This window comes from Meleagris gallopavo, chromosome 8 (genome assembly GCF_000146605.3).
Source record: "Meleagris gallopavo isolate NT-WF06-2002-E0010 breed Aviagen turkey brand Nicholas breeding stock chromosome 8, Turkey_5.1, whole genome shotgun sequence".
Classification (NCBI taxonomy): Eukaryota; Metazoa; Chordata; class Aves; order Galliformes; family Phasianidae; genus Meleagris; species Meleagris gallopavo.
This window is the reverse complement of record NC_015018.2, coordinates 27,992,923-28,019,721: the sequence shown is the minus strand read 5'-3', so window position 1 is coordinate 28,019,721 and position 26,799 is coordinate 27,992,923. Positions and strand designations below refer to the sequence as shown.

Sequence of the window (26,799 nt, the reverse complement as noted above, 5' to 3'; positions counted from 1 at the left end):
GTTGTATTTGACTCTTTATTGTATTCTGTTTTGCCCTTTGATTTTTTACTCTGCTACATAGTAAAAACATTAAGTCTATGGTTAAAAAGGGTAAGTTTCATCAGAATAACTACTACTGTTTGGAATTTATTGTTTTAGCTTTAACAAATACCCAAAGTCATTATATTCCAAACACATACTAATGCTACTAACAATTAATCTGATCAGTGTTGTCTGAAGGAAAAAACAGTGAGATAATATTGCCAAATATTTATTTTCCTTTGTGAAAATGGGAAGCGTTCCTAAGGAATTTTTTTCATCAATACATGATAAAAATGACTTGAAAGCAACTTACTTATGTAGTATTCTTGCACAATGCTCGTGTAACCGTATATGGCAGAATATCCAAAAATGATAATCATAACCACATCTCTGCTGTCCAGCTCCACGATGTGTGCTGAATGACCTTCCACAGCATACTGCTGGCCATGTACAAGTACAGCAGGAGTTCTGATGCTCCATGTTTGACTGTGGATGTTGAAAATCCACAGCTCATCAGTAACATTGCCATTATTTGTTTCAATTTTGCCTCCGTACATGTATATGTCTTCCTGTAAAAATTGGGAGAAAGGAGAGAACAGATAATGGATTACAAAAAAGATAACATCTGAGCTGCGTATTCCTGTGCTGCATAGAATTTTATAACTGAACAATCTGATTTAGATCTTCACGTACAGTTAATGCTAGCTTAAACAGCTCAATAACAGACACTGGTCCCTGAAAACAATACTTAAGCTAAAGCAAAAGTGATGATAAGGAGAGCACTTCACTGAAGAATAAACGCAGCCATGAAAATGACATGAAAATGAATCTCAACCAGATTACTTCAAGCAGAAAAACTTTAATTACATGACTCTAATTCACACTGCAGCTATTAAAAATCTAAGCAGAAAGGGATTTATACTGTCTTCTTAAGGAATAGCTCACAGAACTAAAACATAATTTACCATACACTCAGACTATATGAATTTCATTTGGCATATGCACAAGAGAGAACATTTTATCTTAATGACAACATAACTTAAGTCCTGAGAAACTTCACAATCATAAACAAATCAGCCCAAAGAAACGGGACAATGCAGTTGATGACAGTACATCATCCCCTTGGGCACATGTACTAAAATCAAATCTCAATGGGAGAGTACTTTGAGTTCTTCTAAAAGGATGCAAAAGAGATTTTCCAATCTTCATTAACCACATATCAAAACAGATGGCGTTGTTTTTTGAGATAAGTAAAGAATGATTTACTTAAATATTGATTGAAAATGATTCTAGTAAATCTCTAACTTCAAGGCATATATAGTCATAGAATGAATTCCAGCTTGTTGGCTTCACTGACTGGCTCACTGTTCAAGGACAGTTTATCCCAGGTAGAAAAATACTGCTTCTGGTCCAAATAACGAGTTAATGTTTGGTAGGACACATCAGGTCTACGTACACTCAGCATCTCACCTGTATGGTGTTCGTACAGTAGGCAGTCATCTCTTGCACAATGCAGTATCATAAATACTCTAGGGCCTAACCAACTTCATCAAGAAAAAAAAAAGAAAGCTGCAGAATAGCACATTTAGCGAAGTTTTGCTTGGCACGGACTACTGTTCCTCAGGAGAAAAAAAAAAACAACAAAACTAAGATAAAGAAACTGCATAATATAAGAAGTCTGAATGAACCATAAGGAAATTGAAAAATAAGGCTGATCAGTAGATTGGCAGTCTATTAAGACCAGCAAAGCAAAATACAATTTTTAACTGTTCCCCCATTTGACGCATGTAAACATTTCTTAATTTGGAGTTCTTCCTATACAGTGCTACTCTATGTTAGAGAATAGCCTACACTGGTCTTTGAACAAAAGATGTTCACAATTCACAATCTTCAGTAGGAACTAGTACTGGGATAATATCTGTACTAACTATACATCTGAAGTCATTATTTTCCTGTGAAATAAAAATACATTTCAAAGGCCTCAAGTAAAGATCTGTAAGAAGGCAATTACTGAACACAACCAAAGGGATTGTTTCTATGGGATGTAAGCACTGACGGAGTCTACAGGCATCAAAGCATGCAAGCCAAAAGACTGCCAAGGCATCTTTCACAATACCACAGTGAAAGTGGTCATAACGTAATACTTATCGTCATCATCGGTGAGGAATTAAGACTTGCTTTGAATGCTGTTCTTGCAATACCTGTCTGCTGAGCTGCATTTTATCTTATGCTGGTATTTCTTGAGAAATCTTCCTCTAGGTCTTTGCCTTGCACTGAGGAGCCTTACTTAGGAAGATACTCCCAAATATCAGCTATTAATTAGAAAGATTCAGTAGTGTTAGAACTTTCTTGACAAATTCTCAAATTCCATGAAGGAGGGCAAGATCCAAAGGAATTGTTCCCCATACATCTAATGAATGTTTTTGGACTAACTCAGTAACTAAAACAGATGTTAAAGAAAAATATGTATATGACGTTATGGGTTGGCTTTAGGTTCATGCCAGCCTTAGTTTTCCAAAATAAAAACAAAGCGTGCTAAAGCACAGCTATTGACTCCAAAGACTTCTACTGTTGGGTTGTTTGCCACAGATGTAAAAACAGGTTTCTAGGAGATTCTGCTTTGGGCCAGCCAGACTTTCTTTACATGCATGCTTTGAGAAGGAGGCACATGCCCAATTACCTTCAGGAATGCTACTTTCCTTCGGTATCTAAGGAACAACTACAATTCCTATTTCGAATGTTGAATATAGATTTGTGCACTTTATGTAATATTAAACGCCAAGAAAGTAAGATGGTAACAGTACCAATGGAGTTTATTAGTTTATTTTAAAAATAGTGATAGGATTTGCATCTGAAAAATTAACTGTTCCTATTATAATTAATTAAAATAATCATCAATATGTCTCTAGTAAGAAATAAACCAAGGCTGCAGGTAGCATTCTATAGCCTATCAATCCATTACTCAGTGACGAGTTGGTAGTAAAATCTGTCATAATTCTTGAGATTGCAAGGAAAAATCACTATGACAGAATAAGCTTTCTGATTTTCTTCCTTAATAGCTAAACCATCTTGAAAACAGAGATGCTGACCTCTAGTGTGCTATTCTGACTTTTTAAAATACGTTTAGTTTCAAAGACCATCTTCCTGCTTTTCATAAAGAAATACGCTGTAGCATTTCACTGTATTAAACACGAGGGCTTGTCCAGATTTTGGCAGGGATGAAGTTAATTTTCTTCCTAGTAGCTAGTTCAGTGCTGTGTGAGTATAATGTTGATAACACACTGACGTTTTGGTTGCTGCTGAGCAGCACTTACAAGTCAAGGTTGTTTGAACTTCTCATGCTGCCTGGTCAGAGAGAAGCTGGGTTGTATAAGTTGCTGGGAGGTGACAAAGCTGACAGAAACAGGTCACAAAGATGTCCCATACCATATGGTGTGACATTCAACAATAAAACTGGGGGCATTGGATAGGAGGGCTGCTTCTGTTCAGCAACGGGCTGGGAATCGGTCAGCAAGTGGTAAGTAACTTTGTCGTGCATTCCTTGCTTTGTGTACTCTGTTGGTGGTGGTGGTTTCCCTCTTTTTTAATTTTTTTTTCCCCTCTTCACTAGACTGTCCTTATCTCAACATGTGAGTTCTTGCACTTTTCAGTTTTCTCCCCGATCTCACTGGAGGTTGGGGGGGAGGTGAGTGAACAGCTGTGTGGTGCTCAGCTGCTTCTGGGTTAAACCATGACCAGGCTTATAGGAAATTTGTAGACTAGTGAAACATGAATGGTTTGAGCAAATACTTTTCTTTAAATTATCCCGGAGAGCTCACTGTTGAAACTGCCAATTCAGACTCACAGAGTGAAGCACAGAGGAATGAAGGACCTAATTAGGGACTTGCAGGTGAAATATAACATTTCTTAAAAATATTTTTTTTTTTATTTTTAAGAGAGAGAGAGCAAAGACGCAATACGCTAAAAAGGTGACCTGAAAAGCCACATGAATTACAGAATGACCCCTCAGACAGCTGGCAGTGTTCTCCTCACCGTTCTATTTAAATGATTCAACATACAGATAAAAGAACACTTCTGAGAGGAGCTATCTTTATAAATGACACAGCAGATCCTGTACACAAAACTATTCAGAGTTCTACAGAGAAAAAGACAAAAAAGTCATGAAAACTACTTTATCAATCCCAAAATCACATTTAAGAAAGCTTCACTCCAGGCTATTTCTGGGATTAAGCAGCTCCTCCCACTGCTAATAAAAATAAAAAATTAAAAACCACTTCGAAAGTTAGCTATGATCAGCTCAATATGGAAAAAGAAAGGCTCACAGACCTAAGTCCATAGAACTACAGAATGAAAAATTTTACAAGCATATAAATAAAGGACAAGAGCAATCACATAAAGGCAAGCATTCTCTGAGAAGTCTAGAGAGAAAAGAAGTATAGCCCAAAGGTTGAGAGAAAAGGAGTCTGTCCATAAACCAGCTATAAACCAAGGCATATGCTGTCATGGTTTGGCCTGGTTTCTATGTCAAGGGGGTGAAGGGACCCATGGATCCACACCCTGTGAAGGGAGCATGATGGAGAGGGTAGGGGAGGGAAGGAAAAGTCGAGATATTGGCCCAGATGAGGAAAAGAGCAGCAATAAGCTAAAGGAAAAAAAAAAAAACTTAGTTTACTATTGAAGTACACTGACAAGCCAAAGAACTGCAGCACTAACTCTTTAACTCCCAGTGCGTTCAATGACGTCATGATGTGGAATACTGATGGAAAAAAACAAGAAACCGTGACATATGCTGAAGGTGAGGCCTTCTGTACACAAGATAATGACTTCCAAGAGGACAGGAATACAAATAGTGTTCACCTTCGAGCACAGGAATGAAGCATACTATGAGAGTTTCTCCAAAAGTAATGCCTCCTATTTTATTATGTTGGCCCACAACATCAGAGGTGGATGGTGGTGGTATGGCAGTAGAGGTTGGACCTTGCCACCAATATTCCATTACATTTTGTTGTTGTGCGGCAGATAATAGCAGAGGGGCAGCCTGACAGAGTGGCATCTGACATGTAAGTGCATATGAAGCAAAGGTGTATCACTGAATGTGTATGGAAAAAAACAGCATCCATCAACATTCACTGATGCCTGCAAACATTCATAGAGACCAGAGTGGATGTGAGCACAGTGAAGTGGTGGCAGGTTTCAGCAGTGTTGACAGTGACGTGAAAGACAAGGCATGTTCCGGATGGTGATACAGCTGTTATACTACAAAGTGAAGAGCATCCCCATGTGCTCATTCATGCAGATCAGCAGATTACAGATTGTGTATGGAGCTGAATATTGGCCTCAAAATACTGGAAACAATGATGGCAATGTTGAATTATTGCAAAACTTACACTGGAATGTTCAAATTGTTGGCGCATGTTCACACAGGAACAGAAAGAACAACATATGTTTATTTGACAGGACCTATTGAGCCAAAACAAGTGAAGGCAACAGTTTCGTGGATCACATCATTACTGGTGACAAGGTATCACCACTACAAGCTGGACTCAAAACAGCTGTCCATCAAGTGGCAATATACGAATTCCCCATCAAAGAAGTTGCTGAAGATGCAGCCCTCATTGGGAAAGTGATGCACACTATCATGGTGCTCTTTCTGGATTTCCTGGAACCCAGGCAAACCAGCTCTGAAACTACATCACAGCACTGACTAAATTGAAAGATTAAATTTCCAGAATTGGGCCAGAGAAGACAACAATCTTTTTTTTTTGCAACGTCAAAAGGCCAGGCCCCATATTGGTTCAAAGACTGTGGAGCACTTAATCAATCTCGTCTAGACTATCCTACCACATCCACTGTATAGTCTGAATTTGGAGCCTTCTGACTTTCATCTTTTTGGGATGATGAAAAATGAATGGCATGAGAAACATTTTCCTAGAAATTATGCCGTCATAGCAGCTTTTAAGCAGTGGTTCACCCTCCCACTGGTGTCGTTTGTTTTGTTTTGTATTGGGTTTTTTGTTTGTTTTTACAAGCATGGCATACGGGCGCTTGTTCATGGCTGGTGGCAATGCATAGTAGTGGAAGTGACCGTTGAAAAATAGTGTTTTGTAGCTGAGAATTTGCTTCATCAAATAGTGTTATCATGCTCTTTGTAGTTTAATGGACATAAAGAGGAGGTATTACTTCCAGAGCAACCTACATACACATACTTGTACTCAAACTAATATGGCATACTACTACATCAGTAATTAGATGAACAAGCAAATAAAGCAAATAAAGGTTTAAAACAGCATATCCTCATGAAACTAGTGAGGAAAAAGTAACAATAACCTGGACATGTGTCCCAGATGAGAGATATTAAAAACTGAACTCTTTACACTGGAGAAACGCAGAGGCCAAGAGGTAGACTATGCAAGAAACAGAGAGCTGAACAACAGGCAGATAAGCATGAAGACATGTGATCTCCAATACACTCCTGTTTTGAGTTTCTAATACCACATGTCAAAAGCAACATCTTCAAACATATAGAGTGAAGATCACAACAGAATATTTACTCAAGAAATTAACCTGGGTCATTTTTAGATGTGTTACTTCACACTGCTAAAATCACCTAAGAAGTTACAGAAACCTCTAAAAATCTTGCAGTTTTTTTAAATGAAAATTGCATACAAATGTCAACCCATGCAAAGCATATAAAAGTACAGTATATATTCAATGTGTAATTCAGGCTTCCTATGTAGTAGGAAATTCCTGCAGAAAAGGAAATTTTCCACTGTAAGAGGAGCATCTATGCAGCTCACTTATTCATGACATTCCCACCTACAGGCCATGACAGTTGGTTTCTTGGCAATTGTTACAGGGTAAGTCAGAAAAATAGCAACAGAAGAGATTGTTAGTTTCAACTGAATTAAAACTTTCCGATAGATATTACCATGTTCTTAAAAAAAATTCCCTACCACAAACAATTAAAAAAATATTATATTTAGATGATAATGAACAATATCCAATTTGTAAACGCAGAGAAAAATTTCTTAGGGAGGAAAAAATCTTTGGAAAGTCAATTACTTTGTGTGTCCTAAATACATGGCACAGCAAAAAAATACAGGCTTCTGGTAAACAAATAGAAATCATCCTAACAGTCTGAACTTCATAATTTAAAAGGCAAAATACTTTTACAAATCTGAAAAAGCATGAAAAATTTCAATCTACTTTTATCCTTAGAGTTATATCAAAGAAGAAAGTTAGATACCTATATGAAATCACTTATTTATGTAAATGAATAAAGGCTCTAAATCCAAATATAAGTCCTCTGCTTTTAAGTGAATAACCATTAATTAACACTGCTATATGCACGTTCAAAGTTTCATAAGAACTGACAAGGTAATCTACAGAATTTTCCATAAAATATCCAAATTATTTCTTGTTTTTAATAGGAGTAAAAACAAAAATTGCAAGAATTTTTGCAATCCAGTATGTTAAATAAGAATTCCTGCATGAGTCTCCTTGTCAAAACAAGAAGTCCACAGCATTTATAAATAAGAATCTTGTGATTGCTCATCTCGCCTAGTTCTCAATTTCTTCTGAGATCTACAGATCAGAATTTAAAAGCAGGATGTTCAGAGGATGTAATTGAAAGCCACAAAATAATTTTAAAAAGTAACTTGGTGGTACAACCCACTAACGAGTATTAATTGAATGGTTAGAACAGACTTCTATATTCCCAGTGCTTTTCCAAATCATACTACAATTACCTGCATGAGTAAGCATATACAAGAACAATAAACTAACTGGTGAAAGAGTGTCTCACATTAAGGGAGAAAAAGATTTTGCTCTTGTTTTGTTAACTCTAGATTTTGATTAAACTAACAAAAACATAAGAAGAGACACGCACACTCAGCATCAATACCAATTAATTTGGAAATCAAAACAATTACCCTTTTTTAAATAAACCTTTAAAATCAGAAGTAACATTTATAGTACACAAACAAGTCAAATTAAGTTGGAGTACGTATAAAATGGCACACATATCAGGAAACATCTTTACAATTTCTATTGTGTCAGCCTGTTTGCTTGCCAAACCTAAAAGAATCTAATTTCAATGCCCAGTCAACCTTCCACTGCCATGGGACTAGAAGAAACAGTTTCATTATAAGCTCAAACTCCGTGATATGACCAGAAGGTCATGTCCAACAGTGATCATGCACTCACTCTCTATGCAACTCCCACCATGCTTTACTCCAGCCATCTAGTAGTTTTCAATTTGCTATCTAACTTCCTGTCTAGTCATGGTTTGACAAAGCTGTATATTCCTGCTTTCAAGACTTCACAAACCATTATCTCCAGTCTCTTCATAATCCTTTTTCTTCTGTGATTCATTTCAAAGTACGTTGACATTTTTGAAGTATCAAGATGCTGAAACTACATAGAATCTCTCAGATATGGGAGAACCAATTGCTAACAGAGATAGGTCGTGCTTTTCCAAAAAACAGTCTGAAGTGGGACTGAAGGCAACACTATCTAACAATTTAGCTGGTCTAAAAGCAAGAACACATTTTATGCATTTATAGTGGAGAGAATATAAAAGTCTTAGTCACTTGTTATAACTATACATCAGTGGGAGTCTTCTGATCTCTTTTCTTCAGAGTAAAGAAGTACAGTACTTCAATTTTAACTAAAGAAGCTTTCTGAGGGAAATGGCACAGTAACTTATTTCATTCTCCACAGAGTCAATTATATAGCCTCAATTTAGCTTGCACCACAGTCAGGCAATACTAGCTCTGTGCTCTCACACTAGTCTAGCACAGGCTTTGAAATCTTGGGAGCTGAAGTCAAAAACTTAATCTAATTTTTTCTAGGTAGATACTATTTTCTCTCTTCTAAAAAGAAAACGTTGAACAGTGAGTAGTACACAGCTCTAAACACAGCTCACAGCTGCCATCTCTAGGTATTATATGATATCCTGCCACTCTTCACACTCAAATTTTGTTTTTCAAAGGACTGAATACGTGAAAGGAAAAAATAAAAGTTTATCTTAAGATCACACAAGTCTGTATTGTTTGATATTTGCTGGTAATTCTTTTTTTAATGGTTACTCTTTAGTTTGGAGCATCTCAAGTAAATACTAGTACTGTTGACCTCGAAAAGGTTAAATGATATTTTAGTCCTGTATTCTGAACTGCTAAATTGCTATGTTACTTGAATGTTTCTGACAAAAATGATCCACATTCCACAAGAAGTGAAATAACCAGAATATAGCAGTCTAAGACATTTCAAAGAACAGATAATGCATAGGTAGTGAGTCAGGGAACTGAGGAGGAGAAAAACAATTTTTGAGTTGGCTTTGGGGCATGCACAGAATCTAGTTCACATTATTGCTACAGTAGTAATCGTGACATTCAGCATCTCTGGAAGAGAAATATGACAGGGGGAAAAAAATAGCAAAAAACAAACACCCACAATTCTGCTCAACTTCAGAAAAGCAATGTATATAAAGGAAAACATAAAAAAAATTAAATAGGTACAACTGAAAGAATAAAATCTTTAATGATGATATGAAGATACTTTAAGGACATCTGAGATCCCATAAAACCTTTCTATTTGAAAAAAAAAAAATTCCAATTAGAAAGACCAAAATAAATCAGGCTTAACTTAACAAGACTGTTAGAAGTAAGAAAAAGTACTTCAAAATCTGCTTCAAATCCAGCAGATTAAAATGTGGAAAGCTATAAGGCAAGCCAAGAAACAGCTTGATGAGTTGCCTGCAAAATTTATGTGTAAAGTACTACACCATTTTTCAAATGCATTAGAAGAACAGTCGACTAGATTTATTTATGCTGCCAACAGACAGTATAATATTCCAAAAACATAGAGTCATAGTAATAACATTAATTTTTGCATTTGAATTCTTCATCGTAGACTTCACAGGTATTTCCATAGCAGAAATTAATAACAAGTGGTCATAGTAAAGGAGCAACAAAAAAAGTCTCCAAGATCTGTTCCTAAGGAATTTAATAAAAATGGTGACTCAGTTGGAATTTTGAGAAAGTGTTCACTTAACAGTGAGGAGAGGTCATCTGTGGTATCCCACAGAAATGAATATTAAGAATTTGTTAGTTCAACATACTTTGAAATAGTCTGGCATAGGGATGAACAGAAAAATGACAATTTCAATACTAAGTTACTCAAAATACCCAAGATAATGAACAAAGGCAAAGAGTTGAGTAATATTTAATGTCCAATACAAGAACAAGTAAAAGGATGTACAAAGTCATATAGATTTTCATGAAAAGATGCATACAAAACTATTTTAAGTCTGCACTATGGTGGTGGGGTTTTAATTGACTAGAGTAAGGTCATAAACTTGTGGCTGATAGTTCAGTGATAATACCAATTCAAAATCAATAGTAGATTGATATAAATCTCCGAGGTACTGATACCTCCCAAACAACTCTTTCAGAAGGGATACAGAAACTAAAAAAAAGGCACAGACAATGACTTCGTTACTATCTGATGTACGAAATACCTTCCTTCTGGATTACTAAAAAAGCAAGTAATTTTCATCATGAATCAGTAATGATGGAGGATATGATAAACTTACAGAAAATCATAACTGGTAGCAAGAACCCAATTAGAAAACAGTATAAAGAGGTAGGGAATATCAAAACAGCAAGTAGCAATATCCCAAAAGGTGGCATCTCTTCACACAACAACCTGGAATTCTTGGGCACAGGATGGTACCAATGATAAAAATGGCCTGAATGCATAGAAATAAATGAAAGGCACAGATTTACAGTCTTTCCATAAAAATATTATTTCAGAAGTCCTTTTGATAAAGCAGCATACCCACTATTTAAAACTGCTCTGTTTCTGTAAGCAGTTGTAATAAAGCAAATAAAAAATTATTTCTTACTGTCACGGCCCTTAAGGCACATAGGGGCCTCAGCCAGGGTTCAGCCATGGACCCTCCCCTCCCTCCTACTCCGGGCTGATCTGGACACAGACACTAGATAGCTTGTTTTCTGGATGGGCTCCTCAGGCACATTCTGTAGCCTTGTCTCCAGTCCTGCCTCCAGCCCTACTTTCTCCTGCTCCTGGCTGGACTCCCTGCATGGTCTCTGGACCTGGGTCATCACTTGCCATGTACATGGTCAAAGGACCCACTATCAGCCCACCATCCTACATGCTGTGTTCAGCCCCTGTGGGATGGCACCTGCTCAAAAGGGCTTTGTCCATGCTGAGGTCACACTTGGCTCCCAGTTCACCTTTCCTTACACAAGAGTTGTAAGTATTACTTTGGGGGAGGGGGAATACCATATTGGCAAGTTTAGCTCTAGAGCTAAGAAGTCTTTCTTTCTCCAAAACTGTGCAACAGGTCTAAATAATGAAGAAGGCAATAACAACAAAGCATTTAATGACTAGAAATTACCCTCAAAAATGTATGAATCATTTCAAAATCAGTAACAGTACATAAAAATTAATTAATTAAATAAGAAGTTGAGGAGTTCAAACCTGATATAACGCAAGTGTGTGTCCGTATCTCTGGAGTGGCCCTTTGGATACAGGCACTACATTCCATATACTGCTTTCCAAATTGTAGCTAGAAGAGAAATAAAAAATTAAAATGTTTTCTATTCACACAGAAATAGGGGATTTTGTATTTTTGAACTAATTCTGTTATACAAAGTGTGCACACTTCATCAGACATTGTTTGTCTGAGGTTGTAGGTAATTTGTTAGCAGCAATAGGGTGATCATTTTTAACTGCTGTAACAGTGCAATAGTATTGATAGTGAGCTAAATGCTCATCAAGGGAAAACTGGAACAGTTCTATTGGGGACCCATCAACAATTTCAGAAATTGCAGCTATAATTAAAACCACTTACAAGAAAGTTATGAAACTAGGTTACTAAGTTCACAGTTATTAGCAAGCAAAAAACCACCACTCAACTGCCTAAGCCACAACCTTTGGCATTGCTTTGAAAACTTGTTATTGAGCACCCTCCCAGTTACACAGCTGAATTTGATTTTCTTTAACTTTAAATTAACTATTGAAACACAACAGAACAAGACAGAGGTAAAAAATAAGAACGCAGAGGTATTAAAGGAAGATGCAAAGACAATGGGATTTGTTTTGGATGACTGTAAAATTGCAAAAGAAAACAAGAGGTAGACAAAAATAGGAGAAATAAACATATCCTAACAGTTGCATTATTTATCACATTCAGGGCCTCTGTCTGTATACAAGTTACCATACAAATTGGCTAAGTGATATTTACAGATATTTTGGGAGTTGGAGTTAATGATCCTTATGGGTCCCTTCCAACGTGAGAGATTCTACACTTCTATGGTAGATGCTTCAAGTTTGCTTTTAATAGCTGATCAAATGCATATGCATACAGAGTGTTACAAATATGAAGAACCAACATACCCTGCACCAAGCAGGCTAAATGCCTGCATTAAATATGAGCCTCTTGTAATTATAAATAAATATTTATATGCAAATATCACTCTAGATATACTATCTGAAAACACCATCACACAGATTTCTTCCCCCGTTTTATCACCAGAAGCACTTTTACGGTTTCTAGCAAATAATAGTGACAGTTTTCAGAAGACTGATGAGTTCACACATTAATATTACATAGATCTTTGTTACACATACTCTAATTCTTTTGAATTGTAAGAAAATTGGAAGCATAGAAATAAGACAGTTAATAAAGAACTTAAAAAAGTATAAATCTTTTGATTGAGTTGCAGGATAGATGTTCATTTGTGTCGATATTTATTTTCCCCCAAGTGTTATCAGAAGGGATATCATAAGGGAGAAATCACTTACTTCAACACCATTTGGAATGAACTGTAGTTAAAAGTATATCCACCAATCACCCACATAAATTTTCCATGAAGAACTGCCTTATGGGAAGCCCGGCCCACGGAAGGGCTGAATGGCTTTACGTTTGGTAAGATCCAGTAGGACTCCGTGGAAGGGACATTCAAAGAACAATCTGGACCTGTTTTGTAAACAAATGCAGAATTTGTACTATCTGTTAGACCGAGATGTTAGAGCCAATAAAGCAGAAATAGGGAAGACTTAATTACCAATGTCAGGATTGCTCGTTCTGATAAAATACAGTATAGACTTTTATGTTTAACAGATGCTCGACAAAAAAAAAAAAATGACAACAAAGGACATTAGTCAAATTGAAAGTGTTAGATTAGCTGAAATAATACTATATTTCTGCATTCTTCTCAGAAAACACACTGTATGAGTCACAGATCAAAGGGAAGGCAAAATGAACCATATTTTTGGAAGCAATATAGATCTAAACTTTTTATTACCTCTAAAGGAGGACTATAATGCAGAATATTACCAGAATAAGTTGATATCAAAGCAAATAACACTGAAGTAAGTAACGTTACAGTATAGAATATAGTATAACCAATCTCAAGAATACAAATTTGGCTTTTTTCAATGTCATTTTGTGCTGTCTTTCAAGAAGAAAGTGCTTCATAAAATCAAGAATTTGAGAATTTGAATGTTATAGAAACTTACTGATTATTCTACAAAGCTACCGAAGCCTGAATTATTTTGGAACATATCTTAGAAAACAGTACTGATAAATCAAGAAAAATTATCAAAAGGTGCCATTTTTAAGTTTTATTATTTCAATAAAATTAAATAAAAGAAAAAAAAAAATCACCAGCATGCAAACCATGTGCCTTTTTTCTGTGACTGTTCAGTATTACTGATTATCTTTATTTCTGGATAGGAAAACACTGAATCTTTAGGGCACCACTTCTAGGATTATCAGTCATGGAAGTGAAACTTTCAGCATCAATAATAGCAGACACATTGCATGGCAGCTAAATGATGTCAGTAATTCGATGCTGATACTGTAAAGCAGTGTTACGTCCATCTCTGTCTAGTTAGATTAAATCACTCACTCAAGCTATTGGGCATCACTAAAACTCAAAGCTGTTGAACTCACACTAGGCATAGCCTTTTTTAAGGAACACAGCAATAGTCAGCTAAAAATAAACAAATACCCAAGAAACAAATTAAAATGGCCAGTCTGCATCCAAAGAATCATAAATCAACCAATTTAAGGATGCATAGAGATGTACAGAGTTAAGGAGTAAAGGCATAAACTCAGTTCATAAAAACATGTAGGTGGGAAAATAGCTTTATATCACTGAAACCATCCACCTAAAACTACAAACCCATTGCCAAATCATGTCCCTAAACTTAGTTCTGAAAGCATAAAGTCCATCTGGATAGAATTTTGAGGGGGACAATATTTAGGTACAACAGAGTAAAAACTGAAGGGGCAACAAAAGCCAAAAAAAAAAAAAAAGTCCGCAGCGTTAAAAGGAGGAGCTATGTGAAAACAAGGGAAAAAGGAACTTCAAGAAGCAAAAGAAATAAGAAGAAGCTAAAAGGGTCAACGAAGAATGAGATTCTTACTGATGGCATGCAGGTAACTACGGTCACTTCCATGGGAACATTGAACCTATGCATTCTCTTGCTCAGAAATGCTTAAGTAAATATAAAGGCAGGCTGACATGGCTGATAATAGTGTAAGGAAAGTTATTAGAAAAATATTAACATGTGTTAAATCATGATCAAATGAAGAAAAAGAAAGGAACACAAAATACAGCATAATAAATATCAAACTAAAGCATGCAGCTTAATGTTAAAATATAACTAAGAAGATTTGGTTTGGTTTCATTCTGAGTTATGATTGAGAATGGAACAAAACTGAGCAAAAACAAATTACTCATGAAATTCTATGTAGACAAATATAAAACTATGCCAGCTGTGCTCTAAAAAGACTAAAAAGATGACAGCCTCAGATACCCAATAACAAAGTCTCAAGTTATGAGTATCATAGTATTTTCATTAGCAATCAATAGCATAAAAGATAAAAAACACATTAGAAGTAGAGAGCACTATTAACTCACTGTCTAAATCAGTCATTAGTCCACAATCAGAAACTTGTGAGTTCTTCTCAAAAATAAAAGATATATTGGTTCCAGAAGCTACTTACAGGATATTTAAAGGAATCAAATGGCTTCTGTAATTGGAGCAAATGAGCTGGCTGCGTTTTTCTATCTTAAAAAAAATCTCTCCTTGAAAGCGAATGCTGAAGGTGCATAAAATAAATGACCCAAAGAGCATAGATGTGAAGAATTGAAGCTGGCACAGTCAAAACAAACAGAAGGAGGTAGTTCTTGCAAAAAGTGTCAGTCCTTGCCAAGGAACTCTGACATAGGACACTCCAGATGCAAAGGCTAACACTGAAACAAGAGACTTGACAAATATTTAAAGATAATCAAGAGAAGTTTACTAAATAAACTAAGTACCTGACATCACATTTTTTTAATTTCAAAACATTATCCTTCACAAAGAACATCAAGTTTTTCTAATGTGCATTTTGAGAAAAAAGGATATAATTCTTATACATGACAACCAGGTAGATCATCTGTGCCCAAATACTTGCCATTTCCTATAGAAAAACGATACTGACTTATATCCAAATTATATTTCACTGCTTGAATGGTGGAAACCTCAGTTCCCATTGTTCATTATTCCCTCTGCCCTAAAAAGATTAACGGTATTTGAATGGGGGTCTAATGAAAGTAGGAATAATTCAGTATATTATTGTTTAAGTATTAATATACATAATAGAATTGTAACCTCAACAAGACCCTGATGTGGTAAATCACTAGAGAAAACAATTAATTTGAACTTAACAGTGTTCATATTTAAACAATTGATTAATTATTCCTTGATCAGGAAAGATGATAAATACGAAATTTATGATGTCAGTTTTATTAGAGGTGACCAATCTCGCACAGAGATGCCGTGGTCAGCGGCGCCCCCTTGTGGCCAATCACGAATTGTACACACAAACTGAGGAGATGTTCCTTCCTGCAGACGGAGCACCGCTAGAACTCACGAGGGAAATCCGAAATAACATTCCTGACAATAAGATCTTCATACTGTACTCAAACGAAGGCAAACAAAAGCTTTTTACCCGAAGTTAAAGATGCAGATTTCTTAATACCGTTAACTAGATCAGCGATTAAATGAGTGTTGCATTTAACTGCCTTGTAATCTCAGTGCTTCGTTATTGGTAGTTCTGCAATGTTCTACAAACGACTGGAATGTGAGATGGATGAGAGACATCACATACTCAGAGCCTACTCTGGCATGGAAAAAGGAAACATTCTGAGTATTCAGGTGCCTGAAAGCACCAAGTCCTTCATTGTTTCCTTCAAAGAACATAACAACCTGTGCATAATGAATGTGATTATTAAAATGGCCTAAGTTTGGCATTCCCAACAGAAAAGCCACCCCTAGCCTCTACTCCTTACTCTCCATTTCAAAACTGGCACTACTTTTCATGTAGGAACTCATGGAACTCATTCAGGTTAAAACAAACTTTGCTTTTTGGCCAGGCAGGCTTTCAATTTGGATGCGTCCCTTTATCCACTTCACTTTGCACACACACAAGCACAATTGTACCAACAGGAGTACAACTGATCCTCCAGGACTGCCCTTTCATTGAGAGTGTCAAACATTGGGCAGAGTTATTTCAGTCCATATGAATCTGTACAAGTTTAATATACAGCTGAAGGGGGAAAAAATGCAATAGACTAACACTGACTTCTACTGAAATGTCATTTGAAGAACAAACGCTTTTGTGTGGCTAGACCTTTATAAATGTAAGGTAAATGTAAAACTTTGAAATATAATTTACAGATCTTCATACATATACAATATATGTACCATGAAACATCACCATTATTTCAGCGTAACTACATTTTCACTTCAGAACCATCACATCCACTAAGCCTTTGTAGAACAGGCAGCACCACAGCTGCAGAACACAGATAAAAATGTTTTATTATTTTCTATGCAAATACAATTTTTCTCCATTTATTTAAAATTGGATTTCTTTCTTATCCACTCAACCCATAGAAAAAAAAGAAAGGTTTACAAAGAGGAAACAACTTTATAAAACTGAATTGGAAGTCAATTATGTAATCCTCAAAGGTAGGGAAAAATTCTATAGGTTTAAAAAAAAGTGATTTACCCACACAACACAAGAGAAGGAATTTGATTTCTATTTATTGAGGAGTTTCATGAACTGCCAAAGTAACAATCTGTTCCAGTAGTTCAAGTCATAAGATCAATTTTCACCTAATGAGAAAACATCATCTATTGTCTCCAAACTTAATCTTCTCCTTCAGGTTCACAGGAGAAAAAAACAGAAGTATCGATCTGTTGAATATAAATGTTCTGGTCCTGCTTTTCATACAGTTTAATCAAAGCATTCAAATAAAGTATTTGCTGTCATTTATTCTGTATTTATTTGATATCTGAGCATTTGAATTGGGAATTATTACTGTGAGGCAATGCTTCAACCATCACAATACAAACCAAATATTGATATTCTCACACATCCAATAACATTTTCATATGATAATGAATTTGAGATTATGAAAAATATTGGACTTGATGATCCTTGTGGGTCCCCTTCCAATCCTATGACATGTTTAGAAGAGTGAATATATCTGAGTATACTTTCAAAAACTCTGAACACTGAAAGTTTTACAGAATAGTGAATCATTTGCTTAACAGGAAAGTAATTAGGTTGATACTACATACATACATTAATTAAAAAACCCCGATACATAAAAAGATAAAGTATTTTTTTCAAGAATGGCTCACTGCTGTGAGGGCATAACTTGAAAGGGTCTTGAGCTAAAGCAGCGTGATAGAAGCTGACAGGACTCAGCCTCCCCCATGAAAGCAGCAGAAGTCCTGACACGCACGTGGTGATGCAGTTCTTCAAGTGCCACCTGGTTACTATTATTCAGTCCCATCTCTTCTTCATCCCGAACAGTGGATCACCTAAGGATGATGGGGTCTTGCAGAGCCTACAGGTCAAGAGTGAGCAGGCAAGCCAGAAGGGCTGCACTACTTGACAGCACCCTTCAACCATCTGACTTCAGAACTCAAAATCAAGATCAAACAGGCTGGTACCAAAAAAGTTAAGAATTGATGCCAAAGCCTTACTGGAAGCACAATAGCCATCAGCTGCAGAATGGCTTTGGACTGTGGAGGTAATCACATTCTCAACATCACCTGCTACCTATTCTTTAAGACAAATAAAAGGAGTGTAAATGCTGCAAGGAAAAAAAAATACAAAGTAAAAGGAAAGAATTTGGGTTCTTGGTGACACGTGCAAAGAAACACCAACCCACTACCAAAGAATGAATGGTGCAAGGGGTGGAGGAGGTGCAGTTCTGGGTAGGAGTAGTAAGACAAATGACAGCCAGGCTGCCAAGGGAGCTGCACTCATCGTTGCCCGCAGGGACATTTCCCACAGTAAGCATCAGTGGAGCACAGGAGGTGCCATCTTTTAGCAAATTGTTGGGCTTTGCCCTGTGGATCAGAAGAGCTGAAGAATTATATCAGAGACCACAGGCCTGAGTACAAATGAAGGAAGGAAAAAAAAAAGCATGGCCTGTCACTAGTTTTTCTTCTGTTAGTGTTGATATCACTTGTCTTAAAGAACTGACTTGTCTTTATAATTATATACAGCCCTCAAAAGTTTACAGACTGCAATCCTACTCCCCCCTAGCTTCCTTTTTAACAGATTAAATAAGCTATATTCCATAGCTCTAATCATTTTAATGATTCTCCTCTGTGCAATTTCTATTCATAAAAGTGTAAAAATAAAAATGAATTATAGTACTAATATATTCCTACATTTAACTGTAGACTGTAGCTGATCATCCTATTAGTGCACTTGATGCTTTACAGCCTAAGTTTTAAAATCAATATAATCTAACACATCAGTTTGTATTCTAGTTGATAGACAAGCAAGTTTTCTCCTATGTCACCTACTTCACTTCAATCCCAGATGCTAAAAATTCTTAATATTCCCAATCCCCAATGTATGCATTTACAATCTATACTGAAGCAATTTTGTCCCACACGCTCCTCTTATTTTTCTGTAGGACATTCTGTTCCTCCTTCACATTGGGAGCAACTTCCACCTTCATATTACCAGATTTCATTAAGTCTTATGACTGATAAAAATTATGTAATAAAGGGAACAGATCTGAAGTACTACTTACATCCCTCCATCCCAAGTTGCTTTTTTACCACTCCGACTGACATTTCAAATTAAGAAGCTCCATTGCTGTTACTGTTCCCTTTTGCACTTCCTAACTTCTCCTGTTTCAATGGTTTCCTACCATCAAATACTGAGGTTCAGGTAAATGTGTTGCATTTTCCTGTGAGTTACAGATTATTTTAGTATGAACTACACTGATAAATGCCTGTTCCATCTGTTTCACTATTCAGTCATGCTATACATTTAATAATTCCTTTCCTCAAACTACAGTTTAAAACTTTAGACACCAGAAAAGAAGCCAACACACATTAAGCTGCCAGTGCCATGAAGTTCAGCTTCTTAAAGAAGTTAAAGAACACTACTGGAGATTTTTTTTTTAATTAATAAAACACCCCAATTAAAAAAAAAAAAAGAATGTTATTATTCTTATTTGCTTTCATTGTCATGGCATCATTCTGTATGTACATGACAAGTGCCTAGCTGAATATGTACAACTACAGCACCCATCCCTCACAGAGTGAGTGGTATATAATAAAAACCCTAACTTCTACTAAAAACAGTTGTTCTATCCCTGTCCTCTTTTCTCACTGCACTTGTTTTAACTGGTTTCTTTACTGGTGCTACTTTCCCAGCATCCACAAGATGTCACTATTGTAAAAAAAAAAAAAGAAAGAAAGAAAATGAAGCTCCTATGGTGCAATACAAAATACCCTTTCTATGTTCCAAATGAGAATTTTATTCTCTGTATATAACATTCAACACAGTTCAACAAATTTTTTCTTCCTGTATAAGGGCTAAATACACTCCAATCAACATCATGTGAAACAAGAAGGAACAAAGTTTTCTTCAAAAGTAGAAACTATTTAAAATAATCAATTGAAACGAACAACAAAAGTCTTGGCAGATTGTAACAGTAAGCAGTAAGATAAGAAGAAACATTTATGAGTCCTGTATTGCAAATAGCCTATGTAGAAGATGCTGCCAGTTTAGTATTTATAAAGAAAGAAATACAGATATTAAAATATACATATATATATACATATCATAACAGTGAACACAAACAAGTAGTCTTCCAGAAGCCTTTAGGAAAGTTAGACTTTTTGATTTATATATTTTTTTTAATCTATTGTGTATCTAAGCCACTTTACCTGGGATACAATAAAAAATGAACAATTGAAAAGAACATAGATTTTGTGAAAACACAATGAAGAATCAAGTAAAATCAGTCTAACTCCTACTTGCTGTAGGAAAGAACAGAAAGCTGTTACAGAAGTGCTAGATGAAAAGAAGGTCAGAATGCTGCATGGACTCAATGCACAAACAAAAGGCTGCAAATTCTATTCACAACTTCCTTACAGATACTTATCTTTCAGCTTTTTTTATTATTATTATTATTTTAGGCACTACAGTCATGAGAGGTTCTTGAGGACTCAGCAGCACATCTGTGGCAGGGCTGTTCCCACTCAATGCCTATATTGCTGTAGCCCATTTCCTGCAGTGGATTTCTGTGGGTGCACTGACTGTCTTTTAATGAACAACATCATTAATTATTTACAAGAGAAATGCATTAAATCTCATGCTCTCTTTGCTCTAATAGGTGTGACAGTTAATAGGAGTAAAACAGCCATTTCCTTGGACATATAAAAAGAGACAGCAGTAAAACAAAGTAGAGGCAGTAAGGAATGGGAAAACAGCATTGTATCAACAAAGTAATTTGGAAGTATTTAATACTTAAGAGAATAAGGGCCATTTCAGTGCATAGCAAGCTAAGCCCACTGAGACTTTTAGTAGGAACAGTAAATAATACAAACATCTAACATATTATAATAAGCGAATTAAACATTTACGAGCTTAAATAAATGAACTTTAGTAAGAAACAATTATAGTAGGGCTACACAAAAACTACTGTGAGTAGAAGTACAATATACTTTCTTACAGTGCATCTATTACTCCACAGTACTCATCTGCAGATGAGTAAAGACAGCTTACCTTCTCACACTGTCAGTGAATATACAGGGAATGTTTACAGAGCACTAATAAAATACCACGATTTGAAACTGAAAAAAAGGTGGGGAGGAATATCTAATGTATTTAAAAATTGAAAAAGTAAGCAATCATGAAATTAAACTTTGGAAGGATTCAGCCTTCTCAAGTATTGAATATGCTAACAGTTTTACTGCCATTATTGTTTCAGATTAGTGATCCAAAAATAACGTCCACTACTGGAGAAGTTAGATCTGATAGTCCTGCATTGTCTTCAAAGAAAAAGTGTCAGGTAAAGTTGTTAGCTTTTTATTTCATTTAAAGTACAGTTCTAATCCCATATGAAAGTTTACTTAAGTTTTTTGTTTCTTTATGCTTATTCTTTAAGGATGGTAATTTGCATTAAAAACAGACTTGATTGCAAATAACAAACCCTTACCTTGCCAGCTGTCATTGCATACACACAGCTTCTCGCCTGTCAAATCACAGTACCCATGGTCTGGACTGCCACAGTTGGCTTTACAGTATGGGATATCACAGGCTTCTCCTTTCCAATACTTGTCACATTCACAGTATACCCGGCTTGGAACAGACAAACTGGTGGTACACTTTCCATGTTCTGAACAGTTATTAGGACAAGAATTAATTCTGGTAGAAAAAAAAAAGTAAAATAAGGGAGACGACGAGCTAAGAGTTGATGAGAGAGGTTTTTATCTCACATCATTTCAATAGCATTTATTTGATAAAGTGCATTTTTCTGAAAAATTCCTAAGCACTGATAAAGTAGAAGCTTAATCATTTGACAGTCAAGAGTCTTGCAAAACAGTCCATCCAGGCTTACATATGTTGTCTGTGGTGCAATCAGCATCACTATCATTTCATACATCAACAAATATTGACATCATGCAGAAGGACATGCCTGTTCTCTGGTATTATTCACACTGGAAGCATCTGCAGTGTCTCACTAAAATATAAATTAAAATTGGGGGAGATCTCTGCATCTCTATCAGATAAGAATCTATTTTCAAAAAAGTGCTGCTTAACGGGGCTTCTAAAGTAGATTTGAAGGGTGAATGAGGATCTAAGTGGCAATACTTGAGAGAAAAGCTTTTTATACAGTTTGCCTGAACTCTGACACAGCTCACCTCTGCTGCAGCAGGGAGTTTACAGTCCCTGCAGCACTTGCTCTCCTAGAGAAAGAGAATCTCTGTAATGCAATCAACACTCCACCAGGTACATTTAGAGTTTTCCTGACTGAATTTGGTCCATGCTGTGAAACAAAACATCTAGTATCCAAGGGGAAAAATAAATACACACACACACGCACGCACACACACACATAAAATGGTTTGAAATATCTTGACATTATGTAAAGGCAGCACCCTTAATAACAGAGCCACCTTAACTATGCCTCTTAAGTCAGAGAGATGCAAGAACAGCAAAGCTAGGGCTGGAAGAAGCTGGTGACTGCTGTGGGATTTCGTATTTCTGTGATACACCCCCACCAAACCCTGAGATCACAGGCAACTAGACTCTGCTCAACTATGTAAGCAGGTTCCAGAAGTGTAGGCAAATCCTTGGAGATGGAAGGAATAAAGAACATTGAGTATCTGGGTCCAAGAGATTCCGTGAGCAAAATACACATCTCAGACAGTAAGTGCCTCAGGAAATCCAAAAAGGTTCTGAAATCTTTGATGACTCATAGGAAGAGTTAGGTTAAAACTCAAAATAAAGTGTTACTACAAATCCCTGACGAGGTTAACACTGACTCCACCCTGTAGATGGGGAAAAAAAACTAGAAGGGTGGAGCTGGAAGCAGACTGCCTGACTTTAAGAACGCAAAGATTAACACAGATTTCTGGAATAACCATTTCTGTTTGCAGCTGGGATGGCACAGCGATCACAAACACTGCACTCCTGACTTGGTCAAATAAAAGAACATGGGTGGTCTATGAAGATGAAGTCAGGAAACTGTCTGGGGTGTCAAACCAAGGAAGAAAGAGGGTAACAGAAGCAAAGTAAAACAGAACAGAATGACAGACAAAAATTAACTCAGCCCTAACAAGCACTCACAGCTATTTCTTTCAGCATCAAACAAGGTACTGTTGGCTTGTTAAAAAAATAAAAATTGTTCCTAATGTTGCAATGAATACTTTTCAAAGAGTAGAGTCATAAATTACATATAATTCCATTACATGTGCAGGGACCTAAGTGGAAAAACTGCCAGTTTTCAAGCCTTACAAAGTAAAAATGGAATAACACATAGTATTCACATTACCTAAACATAAAGAATGCAGAGGACATGCTCTCATTTCTTAAAAGTGACATATCATATTGTCATTTGCTCTCAGAACAAGCACATAAGTGCAAAAAAGAAAAAAACTTCAGGGATAACTGAAAAAATTATTTAATTTTAACAGAGATATCTGCCAGGTGACTGCCTTTTAATGATGTCAACAGAAAAACATGGAAAATACCCAGAATTGAAGGTGGCTGATACTTTCAATGCCCCATATTCAAAGGTTTCCCCAACTCTTATTAACTGATAAAAGGGTGGCAAACTGCTGCAGCAAATTACAGAAACAATCTCCCCATAGAAAATTTAAAGACCTGTGTGAAAAGCTATTGTCAGAAATGCAAATTGGAGACTTAAACAAATGAATGAAACTGAATAAAAAAAGATAAGTACTGCTACATTTGAAGTGTAATACTGGCCATCACATTCCAATAACTGATATTTCAGAATCTGAAAGGATTTAAAGAAATGAAGATATCTGCGATCATAGGAAAACTATGCCATGAGCAACAAGATCCAGCAATCCTCTCTCGAACCAGAGAGGACCAACCATCCAACATAAAAATACACTACATCATGTGCCAAAGCACAATCAGCAGCTGACTCACAAAAGCACAACACAGTTGTGTCAGATTAGACTTTGAAGAGAAATCAAAAGAATAGTGCAGACAAGAGTTATGGAGGTAGAATGATGACATAGAAGATAGGAGAAGTAAAAAAAAAAAAACACAGAGAATGACATAAAACCCATTGTGTTTGGCACAAAAATAAAAGAACTCCACAAACATACATTCAACAAAGAAAAAAAAAAGCAACAGAGGATTCAAGTTCCAGAAAAGGGAATTAACGACAGCTGATATAATCTCCCTTCTATTCCATATGACAACTTTGTGTGTTGGATAAATACTGGAAGGAGAATACTTCCTAGTTCCATATGGCATGGGACAAATATACACTTAGTGTCCATGAAGCTGCACACACAACAGTATAATGCATTATGTAGGGGTTTTTGCTTGTTTGTTTTAAACTAGCTTCTTAAAGACAATTCCTTAAAACCTCCAGCTCCCATGTGTTAGAAATATACCACAAAGAACAATCTTTACACAATCAACAATCTCAGCAGATAAATACTTGCCCTGCAATTATCATTCTCTTAAAAGGAACACTAGGCTGACTAACAAAGTAACTATTTAAAAGAAATACTTACGAGTAAAAAATGTTAAATCCAGTTAAGTTATAAGCAGCATCACTAAAGAAGTGTAGCAATGCATAGCCAGATGTTGTAACTACTTCAGGTACAGTTTCATTTCCACGTACTTCAGGAACTATTAAACCACTGGAGGGGAATAAAAGAATTAAAAAAGAGTAATATTTTCAAAATCAGTCAGGGGAAGGGGAGGGTTGTTAATTACATAGAGAAGTTAACTCAAAGAAATTAATCATAAATCTACCTTGTTGGGTTTTTTTTCCCCCCCCCGTTTTAATTTAAGACGTGTAAAACTTGTCCATGCCTCTGAAAGTTAAGGTAGGTTTTCTTAAGAAAAAAGCTTCCCACACACACTAAAGCAAAGTTTCACATCTGATTATTCTGAAGGTACATGCACAGGAAGCATTAGCTTTAAAACATTTTAATTTTGAAAAAAATCCTTCAGGCAGATGCTTAAATTTTACTGACTTCCAGCTGTATTTCCAGACTACATTTGCACCTTTAGAAGTTTATCTTATTAAAACAATTTCAAAACTGGAAATTACAACAAACCAATTTCCACAAAAAGGCTGATTTCGAATAAAAATTACTTTTTAGAACTTCAGAAGAATGTTCTCTTTTCAATACAGACTGACATAGGAAAGACATGCAATACATTAGTATACTGAGAAAAGAGGTCATCTGCATGAAACTGTGCCACACTGAACGTAAGCTAAAAGCTACGGAAATCTCACAATCAGTATTAACAAATCAATATATTGAGAAAAAAAATGCAAAGTAAAGAATATAGGATGAGGGATCTTCTCTTTCTTCCTATTCATGCTACAAAGTCAAACTCCTGGGCAACAGGCAGACACATTTAACTTCCTGAAGAGGAAAGCAAGGAAATACAAGCAATCACATAAACATGCAGAGAGAAGAGGGAAATAAAGCGTAGATGGATAAAGTTGGGCAGGAAAGAGAAATGAGCTGAGCTTTGTTCCAGACTTCAGCAGCATAATCAATATTTCATAACACATAACACGGAATACAATTCTTTATTTCTCTTCACAATGAAATACAGTTTCTGCCACCAATCCCCATGCCGTGAGACAGCAATTGTATTTCAAAAGATAAAATTTTTACTGATATCAGAGGATTAGGATCCCACACCTTCATTCCAACAGTCCAAGCGTAGAACATTAGTCTTCATTACTCTGCATAAAACCCTAATAAACTATAGCCCACTTACCTACAACACTCTGTCTGAAATGCTTCCCAAAACATTAACAGAAAGGTAGGAATAAACCAACTGAAACGTTCCAATAAAATCCCAGAATGGAGGAAACATTCACATGGTCTGATTTTTTTTTTTTTATCTCTTGGATGCAGAAGAAATGCAGTGTGTGGACTTAATACTTTACCTCAGCTTTTTATCACTGCTTCAAAGGCAAGGAACTAGTTACTATTCAGTACTAGTTTACTATTGTTGATTGTTTCTAAATCTATGATTCCAGACAAAGAAAATATTATTTTGATAAAAGATTTACTGAAGTTACAATTCTTAGAAGATAATGAAAATACTAGAAAAAACAAAGAAATTTCATCACTTCCTTTGACAGCAAATCTGTATGATTATTGGGAGTAAAAGCATATTAAATTACACTCACCTAAATACTGCTATTAAAGGTGCATATATTGAATCTCCATCATATACATACATATGGTCCCAACTACATTCTGTAGCAAAGTGATTAAATCTTAATCGTAGTATTGCATTAGGGCTGGAGGGAAAAAAAAAAAAACATTGGTGTTAGTTATAGAAAGATTGAGTTTATAAGACATGGAATTTACAACAAAATTGATCATGCCTGCACTATTTTACTAAAATGATTTGAGTACTAACAAAACATTTGAGTTAAACAACAGAATTTAGAGTAAGTAAATATTCCATTTTTATTTTATAATATATTAAAAATAACATCTGCAGTCTGTTTAATCAATGGATATACAGATGGTATATAGTCAATAGATATACAGATGGTGTGTGTGTATATATATATATGTATATATATATCCAGGAGCTTGGCTAATATAATTGATATTGGAGAAATGAGAGAAAGTCACTCACCCTGTCCTGGGCTCACAAGATGAACTCCTGATGGA

General features: G+C 35.9%; 1 protein-coding gene across 1 annotated transcript; it reads right to left on the bottom strand.

Annotated features, from left to right (window-relative positions):
- Positions 1-26,799, bottom strand: LOC109368869 (attractin-like protein 1). Its single transcript, XM_019617834.2, has 7 exons — positions 26,765-26,799; positions 26,304-26,417; positions 24,655-24,783; positions 21,591-21,799; positions 12,853-13,027; positions 11,527-11,614; positions 1-590 (listed from the first exon to the last, which is right to left on the bottom strand). Exons 2-7 carry the CDS (start codon positions 26,354-26,356, stop codon positions 282-284), a joined length of 963 nt encoding a protein of 320 aa, XP_019473379.1. The 5' UTR covers positions 26,357-26,417; positions 26,765-26,799; the 3' UTR covers positions 1-281.